Source organism: Triturus cristatus, chromosome 2_2 (assembly GCF_964204655.1).
Source record: "Triturus cristatus chromosome 2_2, aTriCri1.1, whole genome shotgun sequence".
Taxonomy (NCBI): domain Eukaryota; kingdom Metazoa; phylum Chordata; class Amphibia; order Caudata; family Salamandridae; genus Triturus; species Triturus cristatus.
In genome coordinates this window covers 94919213-94945524 of record NC_140582.1, presented here as the reverse complement: position 1 = coordinate 94945524, position 26312 = coordinate 94919213, and the positions used below count along the sequence as shown (strand labels likewise).

At 40.3% G+C, this 26312-nt stretch overlaps 1 protein-coding gene across 3 annotated transcripts in view; it reads right to left on the bottom strand.

Annotated features, from left to right (window-relative positions):
- The window catches only part of PAX5 (paired box 5), a 521765-nt gene that overhangs the window by 358374 nt on the left and 137079 nt on the right, over positions 1 to 26312 (bottom strand). For all 3 annotated transcript variants that reach the window (XM_085641098.1, XM_085641099.1, XM_085641100.1), the window contains exon 5: positions 13084 to 13212. In XM_085641098.1, coding sequence (XP_085497224.1) covers positions 13084 to 13212 — 129 coding nt within the window. The remainder of the gene's footprint in view (positions 1 to 13083; positions 13213 to 26312) is intronic.

Sequence of the window (26312 nt, the reverse complement as noted above, 5' to 3'; positions counted from 1 at the left end):
GAGGCGGTACCCATGCACTCACAAAATCACTCAGGCAATATGCATGCACTCACACAATCACCCAGGCACTATACATGGCCTCATCCAATCAGCCAACCACTACCCTTGCACTCATCCATTCAATGAGGCGCTACCCATGCACTCATCCAATCACCCACACACTATCCATGTATTCACCCATCACCCAGGCACCATCCTTGCACTCATCCAATTATCCAGGCAGTACCTTGCACTCATCGAATCACTCATCATTACATTTGCACTCATTCATTCACTCAGGCCCTACCCTTGCACTCATTCATTCAGTCAGGCACAATCCATGCACTCATCCATTCACACAGGCACTACCCGTGCACCCATCCAATCACCCAGGCACTACCCTTGCACTCATCCAATCACCCAGGCACTGCTCTTGCAGTAATCCAGTCACCCAGGCAGCACCCATGCACTCATCCAATCACCCAGGCACTATACATGCACTAATCCAATCACCCAGCCACTGCCCTTGAACTCATCCATTCAATGAGTCGCAACCCATGCACTCATTCAATCACCGAGGTGCTACTTTTGCACTCATCCACTCACCCAGGCACTATGTATGCACTCATCCAATCACTCAGGCACTACCCTTCTACACATCCATTCACTGAGGCATTACCCATTCACTCATTCAATCACCCAGGCACTACCCATGTTCTCATCCAATCACTCAGGCACTATCCATGCATTCACAAAATTACCGAGGCACTATCCATGCATTCATCCATCACCCAGGCACTACCCTTGCACTCATCTAATTACCCAGGCACTACCTTGCACTCATCCAATCAATCAGGAGTTACCCCTTGCACTCATTCATTCACTCTGGCACTACTCTTGCACTCATCCATTCACTCAGACACTACCCATGCACTCATTAATTCACCCAGGCACTACCCATGCACACATCCAGTTACCCAGGCACTCGTCCATTTACTCAGGCACTACACATGCACTCATCCAATGACCCAGGCACTACCCATGCACTCACCCAATCACACAGACACTTTCCTTGCACTCATCCATTGAATGAGGCAGTACCCATGCCCCCACCCAATGACCCAGGTGCTACTCATACTCATCCAGTCACCCAGCCAGTACCCATGCATTCATCCAATCACCCACACACTATCCCTGTACTCACCCATCACCCAGGCACTACCCTTGCACTCATCCAATTACCCAGGCATCACCTTGCACTCATCTAACCACTCAGGTGTTTCCCTTGCACTCTTTCATTCGCTCAGGCTTAACACTTGCACTCATCCATTCACTAAGACATTACCCATATGCTCATCCATTTACCTAGGCACTACCCATGCACACATCCAATCACCCAGGCACTACCCTTGCACTTATTCATTTACTCAGGTACTAGGCATGCACTCATCCAATGACCCAGGCACTACCCATGCAATCATCCAGCCAGTACCCATGCATTCATCCAATCACCCATGCACTATTCATGTACTCACCCATCACCCAGGCACTACCCTTGCAGTCATTCATTCAGTCAGGCACTACCCATCCACTCATCCATTCACCCAGGCACTACCCATGCACCCATCCAATCACCCAGGCATTACCCTTGCACTCATCCAATCACCAGGCACTACCCCTGCACTCATCCATTCAATGAGGCGTTACCCATGCACTCATCCAATCACCCAGGCCCTACTCTTGCACTCATCCAGTCACCCTAGGCAGTACTCATGTACTCATCCAATCACTCAGGCACTACCCATACTCATCCAATCACCCAGGCACTATCCATTCACTCACACAATCACCTAGACACTCACCTTGCACTCATCCGTTCACCCAAGCACTGCCCATGCACACATCCAATCACTCAGGCACTACCCATGCACTCATACGTTCACCCAGGCACTACCCATGCACACATCTAATCACCCACTCACTACCTTTGCACTCATCCATTCAGTTAGGCAGTTCTAATGCACTCAACCATTCACTCAGGCACCGCCCATGCAGTCATCTAATGACCCAGGCACTACCCTTGCACACATCCATTCACTCATGCACTACCCATGCACTCAGCCATTCACCCAGGCACTAACCATGCACACATCCAATCACCCAGGCCATACCCTTGCACTCATCCAATCACCCAGGCACTACAGATACACCCATCTAATCACTCAGGCACTACCCTAGCATTCATCCATTCAATGAGGCACTATGCATGCACTCATTCAATCACCCAGGTGCTACGTTTGCACTCATCCAATCACCCAGGCACTACCTTTGCACTCATCCATTCAATGAGGCGCTACCCATGCACTCATCATATCACTCAGGCACTATCCATGCACTCATCCAATCACCCAGGCATTATCCATGCACTCACCCAATCTCCCAGACACTACTCTTGCGCTCATTCTTTCATTCAGGTACTACCCTTGCAGTCATCCAATCACACGGGCACTACCCACGCAGTTATAAATTCATTCAGCTTTTCCGCTTATCTTTTTTTAAACCATGAAAGGCTGTTCTAAAAAGAACCATTTAAAAACATATATTTTATATTTTTTGGGGTGTTTTCTCTCCAAAGAAATGGTAAACAGGGTATAAAAAACTAATACAAGCAGCAGAAACAAGCTGCACAAACTAAGGTTTGGAAAAAAAACTTACATTTCAGCTGCTTTGCTGCATCTCTCATAGTTGCAATTGACTGCTCTTCTGCAGTGACCATGGTGGTACAGTCCATGCAGTACATTGCCATATGATAGAATTCTAGAACTAGGTCTACATGACAGCTCTCAATTTCAGATGGGACTTTTGGCCATGGTAAGGGGCTGCAGCTGAAGATGATGATGATCCTTCAGCTTTTCTGTCTTTCTTTGCCATTTTTAAAGCATTATTATGGTTCATTTTAAGATGGTACTGTATATGAAGAGAGTCTGAGGGAATTTTAATGACCTGCGAGGATTACATCCCCAATTATGTATTACTGCCAACAAAAACATCCCTGAGCTCCTTCCTCTTAGAAAGTGGGTCGTAGCCCTTGGTGGGACTAGGAATTTTCACCGAGAGGACAAACTCAAATGATGAAGCATCCAACTATGGTGGGTGAGGGATTTCGTCCTGAAAGGTATCATCCCACAGGTTCTCCTGTGTGATTTTGCGTGTCACTTTACATGCTGTTTGGAAGACCCAAGGATCTCTTCATTGGCAGAACGTTTTAAGATGGTGCAACATAGAAGTTGTTCAACAGGAGTACTTCTTGTTTGAACCTCTTGATAATGTTTTCTCACAAAGAGAACACTTTACAAACTGTGCAACCATCTTAGACTCTCCAGATGGTATACTGAAGAACTGCCATGCAATGCTGGCTTTCTTCTGTTGAGGTTCTTCATCTACTTGATCTTCTCTCCCCCCCCCCTCCTCAATGCCTTGCTCTTCCTCCTGTTGCAGCTGATTGTTCTCTGCACCTCCTGTTGCCATTTTCTAATTAGAAAATCAAAAAACAGCCAAGCTCTAATCAGAGTACTGCACTGCAGACACACCTGCTCAGAATGATTCCACAAATAATGGAACATTTCCAAAAAACAATTATGGGTGTGGACTTCCAATTAATATAGTTGAAAACTTTTTTATCCAGTCATATCACTTTCTTTTCAGGTCATGTGATCTTCACGACTACGTATGTAATCATGAACATCAGAAATAGAATATAAAACTAGGTTTGAATAACTTAAATATAAAAGTATAACTTTAAAGCTCTGGTATATAAGCACCTACTGTCACACTTACTCTACAATATCTGTATATCATTTTATTAACTTTTCAAAAACATGCCATCGTCGCGATTTTGAATATGTTCGCCAAGACCAGCGTTACTGTAAAATTAGAAAAATAAATTTCAACATTAGTTTTAAACTAAATAACTACAACAACATAAGTTTAAACAATATAGAAATACACCTCTACTATTAAATAGAATGTGTCTATATATATGTTGTACACTTTGTAAAAAACATGCGCTGTTCGTGACTACCGACGTCATTGCGATGCCCAGTGTCACCGCAAAAACGGAAAATAGCCTTTGAAGATTATTTTTTCTGGAAAAAACAACAAAAATATGAGTTTGAAAAGTACACTAACAAAGCTCTACTGTTAAACATACTGTAGAATGAGTTTACGTAATGTTTTTTACACTTTGTACAAAACACGCACTCTTCATGACTACAGAAGTCATTGCGACGCCTGGCGTCACAGCGAAAACGGGAAATAGTCTTGCTACAATTTTTCTGCAAACTCACTACACAAATATGAGTTTCAAAAGTGCACTTATGAAGCTCTACTGTTAAATATACTGTACAATGTGTCTATATATATTTTACAATTTGCACAAACCACGTGCTCTTCGCGACAACCGACGGCCCCGTGACGACGTTCATAGTCGCGAATATTAACATATTTTGTAAGGGTGACTTTCTACTAAATTCATCAGAGAATGAAAAAGTTAAAACAATATTTTACTAAATATCTAGACTTCAACTTTATTTAAAAATTGTCTTTAAGCGTATTATTCAGTATTTGAAATACATTTGCTGATCACACATTCTTAACAGTAAATGCGGTAATGTTGTGCCTACTCAAAAAAGTCTTAAAAATAAAAAGTTATTAATGTACTTTCTGATAAACACATACCAATTGAGTGGTATATAATATATTTATAATGTACATTATCCAATTAAAGACCGAAAATATGAAAATCTTAGAAGCTCACTTAAAAAAAATGGAGATTACAATTAAGAAATAGAATCTAAAAAAACCTTAGAGATCACTGAAAAAAACAAAGGTTACAGGAACATTATAGTTAGGAATTAGCATTTAAAAAACGTTAGAAAATCACTGAAAAAACCAAAGGTGCAAGTGCATGATTGCTATGAACAGCAGCGATTTTGTTGAAAATAGACGCTCAGCTATGTTCTGTGGCCGTGCGCGCTGTTCTTAATATAACCCAAGGAATGCTTAAACATAAGTTCCTTTATAAAGATTCCTAATGTATTCATTTTCAGCAATATAATGTGTGCTAACAGGGGCATAATGAGATTATTATCATTGATTCACTACAGCGGCCTACAAGGGCGTCACGACCGTAATGCAATGAAGGAAGATCGATCACCATACCCTAGTTTTCTAGTAAAAAATGTCATTAATTGTGATAACTTGGCTCCTCACACTCGCTGGCCCTGGCGCCACTGCACCTGCTGCTCTATTGAGAGCTACGCACGTTTATTAGAGGTATGCCATGGGCAGGTTCCACTTCACGTTCCTCAACCTTCGACTAAAACTATGCAGCTTTTTCAGCAGAGGTGGTCAAGGCAACAAGTTATCATGGAGAGTCGAGCCAGAGCCAAGCCAAGGGTCAGCTCGGGCTCTAAGAGCCTGTGCATGGTCCAAGCCTTGAAACAATAGATCATGTAAATCATACAACATCATGGAAAAATATGATAATAGTCACCGCAAAATAAAAAAAGAAGTGTATTTACTTGGCAGTGGAATCTTTTCACCTTAGCTCATCAGATTATATTACTGCTTTAAAAGTATTCAGTAAAGTGAGAATCTTTGTATTAGAAATATTCCTTCCCCCACCCTGATAACAATGCTAATAGTGAACTAAGAGGCCTGCACTCTTGTTGTAGATGGAGCACAATTATAGGTTATTCAATCAAAAACAATAGTTTTTTGTTCAGCGCTCATCCTGAACTTGCATATTTGTAGATGCTCTCAGATGGGATAATGAACAAACAGGAGGCTTCCTGAAATAAAATATCTGCCTGGGATAACATAATATGGTCACACAGGGAAGCCTGGACTGAACACAGATTTTACAGTTTCACACTGTGCAAGTCAGCCAACAGATGGTCTCTCTTTCTAATCTCAAAGGTTAATGCTTTGTCTTTAATACTTGGAGGATGAGAGATGAGAGCTATGGGTGACAGCGCTACATACCTTTCCTAAGGACATAAGAGGGCTCAACAACAGACACAGACTACATTACAACTTTTTTCAGCAAAGGGAGATTTGGAGAGATTCACAGGATGCTAGACCGAGGCCAGGATTTGAACCTTGTTCTCCTAGTTGCATGGTTTCTGGCTGTAGCCATTAGGCCACACAACTTAGAGTGAAAGCCTGCATAGTTCTTGACTCGCGGTTCCAAGAGGTTCTCGAACTGACCCAGAGCCCGGCTTCTGGTTCGAGCCCGGCTCGAACATCCAGTGGCTCACCTACCACTTTGTCTCAGCGGAGGCAGATCACAGAAACATGTATCCGTCTGTATGTCTGACTCTAGAAGGAAGTAAGGGCTCTGGTTTTGCTTCCAGCTAGGGCTCCTTCTTCCCGCCTCTCATACTGGCCTACCCTCATGCATCCTTTTCCGTTTACGCCCTGAGTGAATGCAACCGCTCCCCCACAGAGGCACATCTGCTCCATGACCGCATTATAACAGGAGAAGATAAATGCTGCCCTGGACCTTAAAAACCAATAAAGGTGGGCTGATTTAGTTTGCCCCTGTTGTTAGCAAGCAAGCAACCCACTGGGTTAAAGACTAGTGGCATCTGCTAAAACAATGTCAGGAGGACGCCGAACAGGCAGATAATGGCTGGCGTGCAGTTCTCTTGGCAGAAATGAGGGGCACTCATTCACTTCTGACTGATTCCATGGAACACAAAGGCTGTGGGGCTTCTCTTGAACCTTACGGAAGCAGCTTTGCCATGTGCTTAGCTTCCGCTTGTTCTGTGCATCGATATGACAATTATATAGATGTTTCACTAGCAATAAGAACATAATCTGTACCCCAGGGCCCAAGCATTGAGTGACAGAGCAGTTCACTAAGAAAGCAATGTGTTTTTAGGAATTCACTTATGATGTCATCAGCACAGGCTCACAGGTTTGAGCAGAATTAGCCCATGTTCCCTAAACTCTTATATGGCATTTATAGACGCCATAACTGTGAACGCTGATCGACTGACTAAAGCAATTTTAATGCTTTTGGCTTTGCAAGGCTTTTGCAAATAGAAAAGCATAAACAGGAACATTGTTTAACGCACAACTGCAACAACACATTGTGGATCATTAAAACGCAACGGGAGAAATAAACAAACACTGGCAATGCCAGCAGGTCTGGACTTCCAAGCTGGTGTGATGGTTACATTTTATATTGCAAGAATATGCCAAAAGAATAAACAGAAGAAAAAGAAAACATGCAGCCACCTAAATGTGGCCACAGTAGACTTGCAAAAAAAATGTGAAACTGAAAACATTTCAAGCAAGCCTTTCTGTTGTGCCATGCATTTAATTCTTATTTGTAAAGGAGGAAAAATGAAATCACCAGCTAACCAAGCACTCCAATTATAGGCATCTGCAGAGTTGCAATGTCTCGTAAACACTTTATAACAACAACTTTAAAAATGAGGTGGACAATACATCACCATTTAACTGGGTATCCAAAGTGCAGGTAAAATAAATAGCTGGTGTTTAAAGTTAATGTAAAAAAAAAAAAATACATACTTTGAACTAGCTTCAATGCGGATGTGGACAATGTACACAAGCTTTTTGGAGTCACTCGAAACGAAGGGACCAATGGCAAAGTGGATTTAACAGATCACTGGATGAAGGTCACTGTCCAAATACCAATATATACATATCTATTTGGAAAAATGATTGTACGACGAATACAGCTGTCTAAAAGGCCAGAGCCAAAAAGTGAGAAAAGCTACCATGGTTACATTTAAAAGCATTTATTTTCGAACATGCAATCAACAATAGTGATAAAAGTTTGCAGACTGGGTGCCATGCCTGCAGGGGCTAAAGTTGGCAGTCAACCTGGGATTGGGCAGTGGTCTGGTGTAGCTCCCACTGCCGGCCCTTGGAGCTCTGGCAGCTCCGTGGCACGTGCTACGGCATGCCACACTGGACACTTCAGTCTACAAGCTAGAAGTGTGTCAGGCTAACACAAGTTGAACCAGCCTCAATGCTCTGCCGCTTTCATGCCACTACTAATCACAGAGGTGAAAACTTACAAAGGCATGTTTTTAACCTCTTCAGCGCTGCGCGGATTCCCGCGCAGTGCTGAAAGTTCTGAGCGCGGGCGGGGCCATGACGGATCGGTTCCGTCATAAGCACAGCCCAACCGACGTGCATGACGGAACCGTTCCGTCATCGGCGTCGAAGAGGTTAAAAGTGGAAGGTCTACTCCTGGAGAATAGCTTCTATGTTTTGGATGGATTTCCAATTTTTATGCGACTCACAAAGAATCCCAAGAGCACTATAAGATTTCCAGAAATACCTAATTTTGCAAAATGTAGCATGCAGAATTTCCACCAGATGGAAATGTCTGCTTGAACAGATAAGGCGCTAATATACATTGGACACATATTTTTTAATTTTTCCACAGGAAAAATATTATTCCCTGCAACAATCTCCATACACCTCTGCCTCCATGGCATTTGGGAGTGCTTCCTTCACTCTCCCAAACTGGAAATGCTTTCAAAAGCGTAGTTTTGTGTGCATTTCCGTTGTGGGAAACTACCTGAATATTGTTTGACAATGCACACAAATCTATCAGTTTGTGGGAGCTCACGTCACTTTGAAGGGTAGCACCACTTGCCTCTGAAATGGTTGCATCCCCGTATCCTACATTTAGGAATAAGGAAAATCCACCGCTGTCGTCGATTGTCTTTATTCACATGTGCATATTCCACTAATACTGACTTTGAGAATCTGAATGGGGAATTTACTCTCAAAAATCAAATTTTTGGCTCTCCTACTCTTGATATAGAGGCTAAAATATTTAGGAATCAACGGCTGTGTGAGTCCACAATTATTTTGATGGTGTACTGCACTGAAAATTAAAGATGGTGATCACAGATATCTGCTGGTTTCCTCCTGTTCCACTCCGAGTGGTTACAACTGAACATGGCCCAGATTCTGGCACTTCTTGGCTGACCTTCAGAGTGGCAGGCAAAAACAGCAACCCATATCCTCCACCTCCCAACTTCAGCTTGACAAATGACTCACCTCATCGCCTCCACTGTTGGCCTCCTCTTCATACATTCTGCTGCTGTCTGTCATGATGGTATTATCACATGAGGCTGGGCCCGCAACTCTACTTGGCCCCACCTGTTGACTCGTGTCCAGTATTCAACGCTGAAAGTAAGAAGGCAGCCCAGGTGGAGGTTCGGGAACCATATGACTAACACTGGGGCGGGTTTTAAGTCTTGATGCCCCAGAGACCCATACCAGGGAGCTACATTCACCTTATCATTTGACAGGCGGTACAAAGACTGCAAGTGGTCATGCAAGGGGTCATGCAAGGGGTCATAAATCAATTTACAGGCACTACCTGAGAGATATTGACATTTTAGACTGCTCTTACCATTCCGCATTCAGCAGGATACTGTTGCTAAAAATGGTGGCCATATTATGAGTGGGCATATTTAATGCCTTACATCTATGCCGATACAAATAATCGAATGAATCATGCCAGGACTTTTGTTTAGAACTTTCACTTACTAAAGCAGGAAGAGTTTTTTTTTTTTTTTTAAATGAACGTCCTCCAGTACTTTGCACTTAACAAAAGTTATTGATACTCCCAATTTTGAACTCTTGCACCTTGTTTGTCCTTATTTGCAATTTGTAAACAGTTTTATGTAAATTACTTACATGGGGGTAAAATTGTTCTCAAGTAAAGCATTCTGATACCCTTTGGAGCTTGTCTATAATTCAACTAAATAAATATTTCTGCCCTCATCCACTGAAATGTACAAAATGACACAGCATTAGTGACATCAGTTAAAGTTTCATGAATCTACTCATGTCGTCTCTATCATTTTTTTCCATACAGGAATAGCAACAATGTGCTTTATTGTGAAGCATGCTGTGGTGAACTTCAAAGTGAGCAAATTCACTTCAGTCCAAACAAGTGTCAAAATAAGCTGCAACCAATTAAGAGACACAAAAATGACAGCCAGGTGACATCTGCAGATGATATCCAGGCAACCTCAAAGCTTGCAAATGTATGAAAGGGAGTGTAGGAACTCATGAAAAGGGTACACATCAACATACTGTACTCATTAAAATATTGCACCAACTCCTGCCTCCCTTGTGTTAAATTTGTTTATAAACATAAATACATACTGCAGTATGGTGGCAAACGCTGGGCGAGAACAATGCTCTACTTTGCTCATTGCCATGTATCTCTCTCTCTCTCTCTCTCTCTCTCTCTCTCTCTCTCTCTCTCTCTCTCTCTCTCTCTATATATATATATATATATATATATATATATATATATACCTTGTTTCTGCTGGAGGGGTATAAACGAGGAACTAAAAAGGTTAAAAATCCTGCCTTCATCACTTTCTAAAACAATTCATTGGGCACCTTATAAATTACGTATTTTTATTTATTGTAAATATTCATTGTGGCACTAATGGTTTACAGAATATGACTGTATATATTTCATGTGGAGTTTTCGTTTAACATCATTGTTGATTTAAATATGCTGGTAATGTTAAAAGCTTATGTTAATTTGATGTTGGGAACTACAATTCCCAGAATGCACGCAAAGTCACATGACAGGAAATGCTCTTGTTTTTTTCGAAAAACAGTTATGAAATGTGCATGCAAACCAGGCCACAGTATCGTGAGCAAGGTCTTGAGGCAAGACCGAAACGCGTCGCTTTGTTTTGGATTTATTGCAAACTTCACATGGGCTGAAATAAAAACAGTTCTTGTATTTTGCGGAGTGCGACCCTATTTTCTCTTGTTGAAGAGAGTTGGACATATATATATATATATATATATATATATACCTTGTTTCTGCTTAATTGAGAGGAGAACTACCTTTGCATATATATATATATCCCACAGCCGAGCAATGCAGAGCAAAGCATTCACCTTACCCAAGCCCCTTCCAACGGTGTTCCACGACGGGATGGCGAGTCCCAAAACACAAGCACACGCTGAATTGAAGATCGTAAAACAGCACGTCGTGGCCCAATCATTGCAAAGCGATTATGTATTCAAAGGCTTGACACTCTACGTGTTTCGGGGAAATCCCCTTGTTCACGATATATATGGTGCCATATTTCATATAAACAGCTTGCAAGAGTAGTCCTGCAGGATGGTGATGGAACAGTAAGAACGGAGAGTTGAGGCTTCCGCCCAAGCCCTATAAAGCCATCTTGTGTGGCTCTTCTCCCTGTGTGCCGGCATCCTGGTGGCTGGACTGTTTGTCAAAGTGCGCAGTGTTCAATGTTAGTATTCCTGGCAGGTGATGGCTCAAAGACTGGCTGAAGACCCCAATGTTACAGGTCAATATTTAAGTCGAGATTATGGTCCCACACCACCTGAATTCTTGTCCATATCCACAAAGATATAATAAGGCATCACAAAGTAATTTACAGACCCACTCTGCTTAATCTCATCCTTAGCTATCGCTCTAATTATGATCAATTGCACCCCCCAAAAAATGAAATCAGTGCAACAGACAATAGGTGTTCTTCTGCCAGAAACAAGGTTAATAATTATTATCTGCCAACCTGGCACTACAAACAATGGGCTAAAAAGGGAAATAATTGATTCAGTAAATATCTACGTGAAAATAAAACTTCTCTATCTCCAATTGATAGAGAAGACAACCCAATAAGGACTAGTGAAATAGTTTGGTTTACAGTTTAGCTACACTAGGAACTACTACACGAGACTAAAAAAGCATAATGTCAACATGTAGCATTGCAAAAAAAAAACCTGTATAAAGCTTTAACATCTACGAACTGCCTCCCTATAGTTTGAAGCTATGGTTTTCCCCTCACTTCAAGTGTCCAGTTTTAAAACCCCCAAAGTTTGTACAACAGCTGTTTCATCTATGGACAGCAGGGTAATATTTTTGTACAAATTATTCTAAGAAGGTTCATATACTGTTATATAGGCAAGTCTTTTGAGATTCATTAGAAAAATCCTTATTTTTTGTTTGCAATCCTCATGCTTAAATTCTGAATGATGAATCCATTTTTGTTGAAACGCCAAGCAACTTTACTGAGAATATGATGGAAAAGATACAGGCTCATATAAGGTGGGGGCTTTCAATTAACACATTTTTGTTTTTAAAACATTATATACATACTACTTGCAAACTAAACGTTCCCTTCCTGTTTCATGAAAGTAATAGTCTTGTCAAAATTGTGAGGTGAAGTACTTCGGGAAATGAACTCACTGAAACCTCAACAAATCCTCCCACAATAAGAATGAATGTATGTAGGAGAAATTTGCTGTGCAACGTTGGAACAAATCATACTAAATCAATTATTGAAAGTTATCAAAATATTGTTAAAGAGGAAGTTGAAACCAGAATAGAAGGCTACAGTCACTTTAAAACATGCTCACTACCAGCCTTGCCCCCCAGGCTGATGTCAATTATTTACAACAATACCAGCCTCTCTAAAATTAAGAATAGCCAGCCATGGTATTAGTCCAATGTCACTCAATGCTAGTGGTAAGAAGAAAACACAGCAAAGTACAGTCCACACAAAGAATGATCTGCGAAAACATACACATAAGGCCAAAACGAACTCCTGTTCTGTTACTAGCAATGAGGAGCTCTACTCAAGTGAGTGCTGATTCAGGAACCAGTAGCAATCCAGAGTAGGGCAAGAAACAGGACCAAAAACGTGGACAGGGAGCCCCAGTCAGTAGAAGTCATCCAAAAGTAATAATAATGCACAATTAAAAACAAATAACAAAATGGCGAGAAGGCTAATGCTCAGAAGTACACTCAGCAGTATTATTGACTTTATCTTCATTGTTAATGTACTAAGAATGTTTTTGCAATATAGAGCAATACAAGTGAATGATAGGAAGGTTACATTTTCAGAAACAGCAGATTCTGGTGTCTGGAGAGATGTTCAACAAATAAGCAATTGGAATAATTGGAATTGGAATAATTTAAGACAGTGGGACATCAGCTTCAATTGTAACTATGTGGTGCACAGTAAGACAAAATGGCTGTCTTACCTTCGTCCCGCTTGCGCTTGTTGGTATCAGCACTGCTGGCTGTAATTCCCAAAATGCCACTGATGGAGTAGGAGGAGCCCGCAGAGTCAGTGCTCACTGAGGACACCTGAGTCACAGAGCCTGTAGAAGCTGGGACAATAAATGATAAATTACTCCAGTGAGCAAAGAGAAAAACAACTACTGCAAATGATAGACGGTGGTGAACAGATGTATTTTCTTTAAAACAAGAGGTAGTAAAAGAGAAATACACAGACGTTGTGAGGGTTTCTATGCTCATGTAGACCAGACGAACAAATTAAGCACCCACAGCTGCTGAAAAGACACACTGAAAGAAGCACATTTAGATATATAGGTGTGTTTAACTTTAAAAAGATTGTCATTGTTGGTGGGTTTCTCACATCTGTTTCAAAGACAGGTTGAACTTCCGATAGCGTTTGCCGGTGTCTGAGGAACACTTCAAGATGAAACCCATTGTCATTTTCTGTTCTGAACTCATCGCTGATGGCTCAGTGACTCATCATCAGTGAATCATGAGTGAATCATCAGGATGAACAATACTAATGTGTTAATCAATGGGACTTAGGGAGTAAAAAGCCACAAAGCCTATAAAACATCAGAAAGGCTCACAATGCAAAAAAAACAGTGAATGATACACGGGGATGACAGTAAAAATGCTGTGGCATCACTGCTAATTGACAGTTAAACAAGAAATAAATAATTTATTTTTGGCTATAGAGAACTATTAACAATTACATCGAGACTAATGAAAGAATTGAAAGAACTACATTCAGGAACAAGCGGCAGACAAAAACACATTTTTTCTCTCTCTATCTGGAGTGGTGTGATGGGTGGGAAATCATGTACTGGATTGTGGCCCTGAGCAATGGCCAGTGGCTGAGATAAATTGGAACACTCTTTCCATCACTTTGGTGCAATAGATTCCGCAACAAGGAAAACGATAGAGTCCAGTATGCAGATCATATCCTGCTCTTCTCTGAAGCCCTTTAAAGTCATCCAAGAAATATTGCGAATCACTAGCAGTTTTAGTACATTTTCAAGCTGTACAATTGACTAGAATATATTACACTTAATGAAAATATCTAGAGTAATCTAGCAACAATTCACTGACTGTCTTTTACATGGATCAAAGGACACTCAATATTCTGAAGCCTGTATTTGGTACAATATATGCAAACTTTACTTGTCTTATTACTAAATCAATGAAATATGTTGTTTTGAGAAGTTATATTTAGATTTCTGTGCCAAAGTGAATATTGATATATATATTTGTTTCAAACAATGCAACACATCTTCAGCAACCTAAAAGTTCAATTGAATAGAGTTCACAAAGATTGAAACACCCCTCAGGATCAGACTATAGAGAAGTGGTAAAAAGGACCAAATATTAATAACTAGGTTATATAATCTCTCAAATGTATCTTCGGATCTTAATTTGAGAATCTACTAGGCAGGATCCATTCAGTAAGCAAAAATACTTCTATTGAAACATTGAAAAAGAAATGCCAATTTGAAGCAATTTATGGAGAGGTCATTATTTTCATAAATTTGATACTTGTACTTGTCATACAAGCAGAATGTTGGATGACAACACTCATAAAAAACATAGTATAAACATAAAGATCTGCTGCCCATAGAGACATAGTAGGGATCTTTATTATATAACATTTACTTTTGGACTCAGTGGAGGATGCCCTCAGTAGAGGGAAACATGTAGAATCCATTTTTTCATGGACCATTGGTATATTGTGTTGACCGCTGCGGCATCATAGATCAAGCATTAAAAAAATGATCATCCTTTTCACATATCCAGATATTAGAAGTCACACTACATGCTCCAGAATCAATTGTTAAGGGATGTCTCACAGTCCGTTGCTATTTTTTTCCTCAGAGCTAGTCATCACCAAATATAAAAGTTCATTACTTCAAATTATTTGGATTGGATACGGTATTTCAGTCTTAGAATATGAGCATCCTCAAAATAAATGGAACATTTTATGAAAATTATATTAATCTGAAGAAAGAAACTTCAGTCTAGAATATACTTTGACAGATATTCCCAAACTAGGCAATAATACAATCTAATTCATTCTGAGATTTTTCTTTACCTAAGCGCATTACCAGATAAAATACGGAAACTACAGTCATGACATACAGAGCCATGATAGTACCATGTAACCAGTGAAGCTCATGCTAATGACTGCCTTACTATTGGTGGGCACTGTCCTTGCATTTGACCCAACAACTAGCTATTCAACTTCAAGCAATGAAATCTGCACCATATTCTAATAGGTGCCAGTGCCTGATGATGACTAGATGTAGCGTGAGAACCAAAACAAACCTATTGGTTGTGTTGACAATGTTGCTAATGTGGTAAAATACTGGTGTATAGGGATTCTGATCAACTAATTAGCAGCCTGTTGCTTCAGGTCTGAAAATTCAATTTGTAGGGTAAAAATAGATCAAATGCCTTTTTTTTATTGTAAGATCATCCACAATTACTAAAATTTTGCATTTTGTAAAACCACAACTCTTTTAGATTGTGTGCTAGCCAAAGTAGCGAGTTCCAAACTGTAATGTCAAATTATTGATCTCAAATAAGATTATGAAGAAGGATATTGAGAAGAGGTTTTCACTGAAGCTATAAAAACCTTTATGAACTGATAAAATATATTGAAACATACTGCTTGATCAGAGATCATGCTCTAAATGTACAATTTATGGTCATAACCATAAGTCAAATGCTATTCAGAGAGCATTTTGGCTACAGCACCACACTAATCATGTCAGAGTACTAATCTGCGATTTCACAATGCAATCCCTGGCCACATGGGCTTCTGCACCTGAAAGGCCACTAAGGGACATACTGACAAGATAAAATATTTCAGACAGAGAAACATATTTCAAATCATGCATCTTAAGCCTCAACATAAAGTGTCTAGAACAAAGCTAGTGAAATAGTAAGAATTTCAAACATAGGCAAAATATTCACTCTTGTTAAAACCTATGCAGAATTCGTGACCATCATTTTCAACTTGACAGAAGGAAACCTCTGTTCAATGTAGTGAATGGCACTCCGTCCACCTTAAGGGCGCAAACATCTTTAACTAACATCCCAAGATAGGAAATGAGGCTGCAAAACGTAATAGGAGTAGGCGCCAAAGTACCTGAAGTTGTGGCACTGGCTGTAGACCTACTCTTTCCCTCCACTCTGGACCTAGACAGTGATAAAGAGGCCTGCCCCTCACTCTGGTCATGTGATCCCAACCATAGTGAGTAGAGTAAACAAATTCCCAGGGAGACACGAAAGTCATCAGCGCTAACTACTATTAGTTGTCTATTAGCATCAGGCATGTTAGTCTGGACAGCTGGTGGAGCTGCATGATATGGGTATTCTGTGCAATCAAATTAGAAATACTGACAATGATGCAAATCTGTCACAGCAAGAGAAAATATTGCTGGCAAATCCATTTCGCTGAAATTTGACCAAAGGCACATTCATGTGCAATTGAACAACAGCTTTTTTAACAGAAAAACAACCCAAAGACACATTGCTTATGGTGAGATATAAAAAAGCTAAGTGGGGGTGTCTGGGATCATGACAAAATGTCTGCTTTCATCTCCAATGATACATTCTGTAGTAAGAAACCGATGAGAGGGAAAAATGTTGAAGTATTTTTTACATATCTAATCATAACATGGGACTTTCGCGTTGAACAACAGTTCCATGCCATGTGTACAAAATTTTAGTTAGGTTAAATAATGCATTGTAAACAGTGGCAAGTGTATTTCAATAAGATGACTGGTGGCTTACAAGACGAGATACAAAAGATGACTTGGACAACAGGTGGGCAAGCTCTTTGGCAGGTCCCATGGCAGAACAATTTAAAGGAAAGTCAATGGTGCAACTAAACACAACGCAAACTAGGCTAATAAATGCTGGGTAAAGGGGTGTTCAGATAGGAATGAAAGTAGCAACTGATATTAGCATGAACTGTGTTGAGGGCTTGGAAAAGCTCCAAGATATTTTGCCTGGATGATGTACATCTAAAAGTGGGTGACAGATGGTAACTCCTACAGGACGCATGAGCCCCCTTGTGACTTTGAGTTGTGAAGACCTTTTAGGCAAAGGCAGCAAAACACATATAAAGAAGTAGAATAAAAACCAACCACAATAGGGCACAGAAAAGGAGAGCAACAGAGAGTAACTGCATTGCGAACGGAAGTCCCTATTACAAATGGACTGTTGGAAGAATTACAACTGATGAGGATCTTGGACAGCGGGCCTGCCAATTTAATGGTAATGTAACATGATAACAGATTTCTTATACGTTAGCTCCTTTTTGATCAAAACTTCTCACCTTAAATTTTCACGCATTCCAGTCTTGTGATTTCTTCAATTCAATATGTAAAGCTAAGTGATGCAAAGTTATGTGTGAAAGTGTCATGACCAAGGAGAGTTCATGCAGCAGTGGACTATACCATACCTCAGTACAATGCAGTTACTGGCAGGTGAAACAATCAGTGCCTCTTGGGTGATGTGCATTGAACTTCAGAGGGGGGCCAAAAAGGTTTCTGTTTTTAATTTATGTGATCTGGTCAAGGCAAAGCTTGAAAGAACTGACCTTTGCGACACTATTCACATTTTTATTGAAAAGCGAATAAAAAAAGCAGGGGTGCTTAGTTAAACAAAGTAATGAACATTTTACAACTGAACTATACACACAACAAACCCCTAATTCAGATTGCAATAAACCATGAACTGTCGAATTTTTGGGAGTGTGAGTTTTGTGTGGTGCCAGTGCTGTGTGGATGATGTTCACTGGATATCAATCAGCCAGACCAATATTTAAGAACAAAAATAATAGCTTCAGACCCTTTTGCCCTCTGTTGGAAGCAGGCGGTACTACTGAATACAATTTGCTAGGGGCACTAACGGCAAAAAGGGATTGTTTCAAAATGTTTGCATTGATTGCATTGCCAATCACAGTTTAGGCAGACAAAATGCCTGGGTGCAAAGCCACGGTTGCCAGTGCCAGCCAGCCCCACCCCTCTTTCCTGATGCATAATAAAGTATTTATGGGGTTAGTTAGTGACTGTAGTTTATCACAGTCAACACCTGTTCACAATTATGGAAATTTACATTTCTATTTGGATTCTCTCATTTCTCAGTAGCCCTGAAACATGCTCTGCTGCTCTTTCACCTAGGTGAAGTTCCATCAAAGGACTCGGTCCCAGCTTGGAAGCAATCTTGGTCCACCAGCCATTGCCGCCTCTGTGGATATACCCAAGAAAGCAAGCTTCATCTAATTTGCGTGTGTCCGGGCTTTCTATCTTTTAATCGAAAATAGTTAAGGGGCCTTAAAATCAGGTCCTGTTGCCCGCAGTCATTGCACTCATAGATGGCATTCAATTCAATTGTCTTGTAGGGCAACCAGGTTCCTGATCCATGCAACCAAATACCTGGCACAGTAAAAACTTTCCAGACCCTAATGGGTCCCAAGCCTATCTACCAACTGGAATACCGTGAAGCTCACAGCAGCATGGGTCTCTACCAACAAGGATGCAAAACATGAAGGCTTTGTCTGCACCCCTGGGGGAGAGGACATATTGGACCACAGATTCTTTATCGATGTACTGGCACTTTTCTGAGCCATCAGAAATCACCCAACTGTTTGTAGTAGTCTTAACAGCACTTTGTCTCAGTCCAATCAGTATCACCCTCATAACAACCCCATTTAGGGGACATTTAGCGGGAGAATCTGCCGCATCCCTTTGTAATGTTGTGTTTGCACATGTTATAACACGTTGGTCCAAATACATGCACTTTACTTCATCTGTAAACCTTTAAAAAAAAAAGGGGCTAGTTAGGATCTTCAATGCAGGTTACTTCATATGGACTAGCACTTTATGTTGCGGTCGGATCTGTCCATTCCTCACTACACCGCTTGAAAAGATCATCTTTGGAAACCTCAACCATACAGGTTGTTTGTTTGTTTGTACGGGTTGACACCGTTTTTACTAAATAGTTTTAACATTGCACTGATGTATATTGTAATGATTATGATTAATCTGACAAAAAAGACTTTTCAACCTTTATTTGAATTGCGCTTACTAAAATTTTTCATTTACTTTGAAATTGAGATTTGAGCATTGCTATTATTAAGAACGACATTTATGCCAGAACAGTGCAGAATGGTCCCAGATTCTTGCCCAAAAAAATCAAACAATGGTGGTCTCAGGTAACTACTGCTAACCTACTACGGGTGTTAACGTTCTTAGCATATCCTTTTCTATGTGTGTCATGTTTCTTTCCTGTTGTGTGGGTAAGTCATAAAAAACTTGGTCAACAACCACAGACTCATTTCACCCTTATGGTCTCTTTGTGTTAGGGATGTATCGAGAAGCCCTACAGACTTTCCATTATATGTGTTTTTTCTTGCATGTTCTAAGAAATGTGCTACAGCACAGATCTATCTTTTATGAGTACTTACACACATGGTTGTATGTCACTACATTGAGCTATGAAATACCTACCTGAAATATTGCATCCACAACATTGCCTACGAGACAGGGTAAGCATGTAATCAATATTCTGAATAGTGCCAATTACATGCTTAACGTATTAATATCAATTACATATTTAATATTTAACTTGCAATGTAGTGGTTAGGTCGATGTAGTTAGTGGTGGTGTAGCAATTTTGTCATGAGATACACAGATCATTTTATCGATGTAGGAACATCTTTTTTTTTATTTCAAAGTATTTTATTGATTATATATTCAAAGACATTAGCATTTCGGTTACAGGATTAGCCGTACGTGGCTTGTATGACAGTGTTTACAGTGGCTTCAAAACATTTGTGCTTGGCTAACCCCACCTGACGTTGCTTAGTGAGAGATAGACAGAAGGAAAGAAAGAAAGTGAAAGAAAGAGAATGCAGATGAGAAGGACACAAGAGAGGTTCTGTATCTGTGAGACTTATAATCGCCTGACCAGGCCGCCGCATCACTGGCGATATGGGATGTAGGAACATCCTCATCAGAACTTGCATGTGCAGTTGAAATTATCGACTTCTAAACCAGAATGTGATGTCCAGGGAACATCTAAATGGGACAATACTACAACTCACAACATACAGTGGTTTGTACATTACACATGTTTACAATTTGAAGGAAATAAAGTGGCTTTGATAGCCATCAGTGTTTTATCCAGGATAAACAAAGAACCCAGCTTTCCACAGTGTAGATTTCAGCTTTCCACCTTGTAGTGTCAGCAACAACTTGAGGATAGATCCTAACAAGTCTGTGAAAGTCTTGGCACCACAAAAGTCACCAAGCATTCATACTATTTTTAGTAAAGTACAGAGTCTGTATTTTAGGATTTTTGGGAATTTCAGAGTAAACCGTAACAACATATCAACTGCAGTGCATAAGGAATTTCAACCCTGTTTTTCAACCCTAAATAACAATGTAGTGATAACTGGAAATTCATTTAAAATGTAAAGTACCTATATACAAATATAGGGGCAGATTTATGAGCCCCTTGCGCCACTTTTGCATCACTTTTCCCATGTTAAAAGTGACGCAAAAGTGTCGCAAGGGGCTCATAAATCTGGCCCATAGTATGTAATCGCTACTTTTGACTCAATGGAGATTTTCAGAATACCATTTCTCGATTAAATCCACTTTTGTTAATTTTAAATTCGTCAATAATAAACCAGTTTGAAACTCCGAGCTGGTGACTTAAAAAATGCAGCAGAAACTTGCCGTAGAGCTGAGCAACATTTATTTTTTATAGAAAGTGAATCTGCGCTCGTCAATGGATTTCCCTACATGAACAATTCCACCAGTGTGGTAAATATTCAAAGTGAGCAAATCTGCACACTAAGGCGTATTTCGGGGAGATCCAGGGTGAGGTCTGTTTAGAAAGTTGTAACACCCAAAACCTGTGGACATTCACAAACCTTTTGCAGTTACTTTCCCACTGTGAAAATTATCTTAGATATATTCCTGCCAAGATTCTAATACCATTCTTGTTCATGGTGACATACGGAAGAACAGACCCAAAAAGTGGTGCGGGCTGAAGAAAAGGTATTTATAATGGCTGTGAAAAATTCTTTTTACCCAGACAGAAGCAAAAAAAAATCGCAGGTGCAAATGCACTTCAGCATTGACACACATGCTGTAAAAATATTCAAACCTATATATATATATTCAGTACGCCAAAATAATCATGCCCGTGTGTACTCTGGGGAATTTACAATAATTACAGATTCCCAGGAATATTTCTGAACTCTTTGTGAATTCCCAAAACAAATGTACTGAAAATGTGGGTTTTAGGACTACTAAGTACATTGCAGACTTTGTTCTGCATCTGGTCAAATAACATTAGGCTATTTCAAATATCGTTTGTCATAATTTATGGGAGTCATTTGAGTATCAACTGCGACCGGGAATGAATCATTTGTCTACTGGCCGCACAATCATCAGCTCTTGTCTCTTATTTAAGAGATAGGTGGACTGTGCATGAAAACCTCAACGACTCTAAGCCCAATGAATTCTGAGATTTATAGATCACTGGTGGATGTAGTTCCCTGTCCCTTCTGATGCCGCTCTTCCTCTCTTATATTGCTTATTTTCTACCCACTAACCTCTTTCCATGTTGTTTCCCTCCATTGCTAACTGCTGTAAATTACTTTTTTAAATCACTCTAGGCTTTAAGAATTTTCACAGCTTTTATTAGCAATTATTTGTTTGTGAGGTAATAAAATGGTTGATGAAACCAAGGCTTGCATGATATGTCATCACACGGGCTCTGTGAAGTGATAATGACAGGAGCGAAATAGATGGTCATTAATAGGTTCTGATATATAAAGAATCAATGCTAGGGACACATGAGATATTTCTCCCAGAATGTATATCTCCTTATCCAGTTTATGAAGGACAGAAGTATTTATTTGAGGCCGTCCTCCATTTCATGGTCGCCTTCACTGACTCGCTGACCATCAGCAGCACACAGTGCTAAGACACCAAAGATCGGCAAGCCGAGATAACCTAAGGAGGTGGGTAGGCTGGCTGTTCCGCAGCAAGACAAGCCCACTGCAAGTTTGTCGAGGCACAACCAAAAGGAAAAGCACAGGAGCAACCTACAAAAGGCTTCTCGTTTCTTATGACTGCTAAGATGTTGGCCTTGGCAGTCAAAGTATCACCGTGCTTCAGTGAGCCTGTTGTGTTAAACCCGTCATGCTGACCCCGCAGAGGCGGCAGTAGACAAAAAGAGAATCAGGCTTTGGAGAATCACAGAATACTAAGCAGGATGAAGGCCTAAATCCGGCGTCATTCTTGTGGAACCTTTTTAAGGGGGATTACCAAGTCAAGGCCACATTGTCCCAATGTTTGATTATCAATTTGCATCCTTGCGGAGGTCTAATGTTACCAGAATATCTGGGCTTCCTCAATGCAACATTCGTATTCCATGTTGGCCTGCCACAGCTCAGAGCTGCGTTTGGAAAAGAGGTGTGTCACTTCACTTTAAACCGTGGTAGTTGTTTTGTGTTAGGAGGTGGGGAGGCACATAGTGTGACATCCCAGGATGTAACATGCGAATTGCATTTTACTGTGTTAAATTGATCATGCTGGGAACTTGTTTTGACGACCTCTGTGTAAAGTGAGGTGTTGAGTGACTGTTTGTGCTGTTTTTAGGATCTGAATTCTACTCAATATTTTTACAAGGTTTATGCTTTGTTTGGTGAACCATTGCTTAATTTTTCAAGATGTGGCTAAGCGAACAACAATCAACCAAATCTAAAACATTAATTAGCTTTTGTCTAAAGGTGAGCACACGGAAATTGATCACTGATTGGAGACACTATTGGAAAGGTTTAACATTGATTTACATAGGGAACAGGCCAAATCAGCATTAAGTAACACAATTCCATAGTTGAAGAGTTAACTTAATAGCCATAAACACCTTGTGATGTGCAATTTCAGGTTGTATACCACATATCAATGTAAGGCAACTATTCAGTTTTACAGACCCCTATATAATGTGACAACACATTAAACAGACAATGGAGTCAGACCAGATTTTACCCATTCATACCATCACTTGATTGGTGAGATGGGTCAAGACTATCTTACCTTGGAAGAGTCTGCACTATGACTAGGAAGCAGCCAGTATAGTAGCCTTTTATTAGTTCAGAAAGCCAGATATTTGTTGTTTTTATGTTAGTGAGGTCTTTCTGATTATTTATGCCCCTGCACAAGAGTGCAGCTGGGCAGAGGGGGATTTGAGCACACAATGTGCTTTCAATCTCGACAGTCGGAGATGTCTTAGAACATGGAGAGTTCAAACCCTTTGCAACGTTTCACACAGAATACAATCTGCACCAGTCCCGATTTATTAAATGTGCCCAACTGAGACATACCTGGTTAGTAGAAGGCCTGGTAGGCTCCCAGATACCCGAGTATAACACACTGGAAGGTAGACTATTACAAGAAGAACTGATAAGGGGAGCGGTGTCCCTCACATACATGAAATTAAACAATAATATGCTCGACAATTTGGTTCAACTTCGGGGGAGATGGGACCGAGACTTAGGAGTACTTCTGGGCATTGACTGGGAAGCCGTCTTTATGCATCCCAGAGAGGTAGTGATTAAATCCTGGCTGAGACTGATTCAGTATAAAATGTTACACAGGGTTTATTACAACTGATACAGATTACATACCATGGGCAGGGCAACAGCCCCAACATGCTTTTGTTGACATGAAGCAAGGGGTGATTTTTCACACACAATATAGGGGTGCTCCCATGACCAGGCTTAGTGGTCAGAGATTCTCATAGAACTTAGTGACATCCTCGAAGTCACCCTCCCGCAAGACTACAAATATATATTATTGGGCATCCCGAATGACATAGACGTTCCATGTACACAACTCACTTTTAGTGCCCTGGGCGTGTTTGTCGCTAAACAAGAGATAGCCAGGCACTGGAGAGTGGCAGAAGTACCCACTATGCAAGAATAGAAGAGATGAATGGACCTCAATATGGCTGCATAGAGGGTTACTTACCACAGTAGAGGGGCCCATGGAAATTCCGCAAGGTGTGGGGCCACTGGATATACTCCTATGTATTGGGCCTGATAGATGGGATCGAAGGACTCCCTGTCAGCGTGACTCATGAGAGCTAGGGCCTATAGACATAAATCCAAAACACTCCAGGAGTGGATATGTTGGTGCTTTAACGCATGATGTAATACTTCGTTCTAACTATGCTGTCTTTGTCAAACACGTTTACTACTGCTTGAATAACCGTGTATGGTGTAAATGTCCTCCGTTTATTTGTTCTTACCATTTGCAACACCAGATGGGTGTTACTAAAAATACAAATAAAATAAAAAAAAATTCAACAACAACAAAACAACAATGTGATCTCAATAGACTTAAGCAAGTTTACATTGTGGGTGGTAATCCCAGTATTGGCCACTGCCTACTTTTGTCCTTCACTGTATTGTGGTCAGAAATCCTTAGGGAGAGTATGCTATTAAGTATCAAACCACTATTTCTCTGTATCAGGATTAAACTGAAATTTGGATTCATTAGAAGGTTTCAAAACTGACTGAAGTTGTTTCATTAACAAACTACTAACATTATATGGAAATGTCAAACCCAATGAGAGCAAGCCTGGGTTTAAACTGACATAGTTTCTAACAGGCTACTGATTTCAGTGTCCACATTTGTTGACGGACTGTGGTCCCTTGGAAGGCAACATAGTGAAGTTTGACAAAGGTATCCAAATTGTTGCACATTATAAGGCAAACTAATGCATTTTGACAAAAACATCACATTTGCCGACTCCTCCACATGTAATAAAAATAGCACTGCTAGTGATAAAAAATGTGTTATGCATTCTGATTAACAAATAAATTTTGTCTGGTGCCCTGAACATCTGACATGAAAAACGATTTCACTGCACGTTACAAAACTGTATTTTCCTGTGCATGGTTAAGCTAGGCTCAAACTAGGCCTTACTCCATTTTGAATCTTGAATACAACATGGCTGCATATTGTGTTTTCATTTCTCCTTTCACCGCACACAGCAAAATGTGCACTAATGAAATGCTCTATGTTGACATGCTGTTCTCGAAGAACTCTGGAGGAAACCTTTCTGCCATATGTAACTATTTAATAGCTTCCCTATCAGTTTTTTGTGGACCTATTCGTTATATGAGTCTGCCTTTGTTTTATGTGTAACTAGATGTTTCTAAGCAGGGATTAATAATCATATATTTAGGGGATGATGCTTGGTATTATTGCATCTAATTTTGTATTATGATTGGCTGAGCCTTGCAACACTGTGTTCACCTAATGCTATGTGATTTCACTGTGTATTCTCTCTTATAAAAATGGTTCATTTTGGAAGTGAGCCATAAAACACCTCTTGATTCTTAGAGGGCAGATCCTTGTCAGTTTGTCTCATGCTTAGGACTTAGAATAATTATGATATTTTAACTGCATTTGACTGAGCCTTATGGTTATTCCCTAAATACACTATTAACTGATTTGAGACTGACTATATTTAGCCTTCTGTAATGCACTTTCAATTATTTAATAAACCTTCATAATTTCTAATTTATATTGTGTCTCAAGAATGCTTATCTAATGGATTTTGCTGACTGTTGTATTGGCACATTTACTTTGGTAGGGGCACATTCCCTCATACGTTCTTGAGGCTAATACCAACACCCCGAGCCTGCAAAGGCCAATTTATCTCATATCTTATCAGGTAGTCAAAAATAATGCCAACACTAAACTTGTTTAATCTGCCACAATTCACATTTGAGAAGCCAGAGAAACCAAGCAGCATAGCAAGGGAACCCACTTTGAGCTTCATTACCACTCTACATCAAAATACTCAGGTTATCTCTTCCTTTCATGTACCTTTCCGAAGTAAAGGTATCTCAGTTGGGTTCTGCAGAAATCATTTGTCCCTTCACTTCCTTACCAGAGACCTTAGGAGACTGTAGCTATGAAGAAGATACATTCTAAGTCTAGAACAAAGATTAAAACATGGAATGTTGAGGCCTCCACTAAAGACAGTGGAGAAGCTCGTGGCCACTAATGGCTGGTGCAGACCTTCTGCTCCACCATTCCAGTGTGTCTTTCTGTTTATCCCTTTTGATTTAAAAAAAAAAAAAACCTCTGCC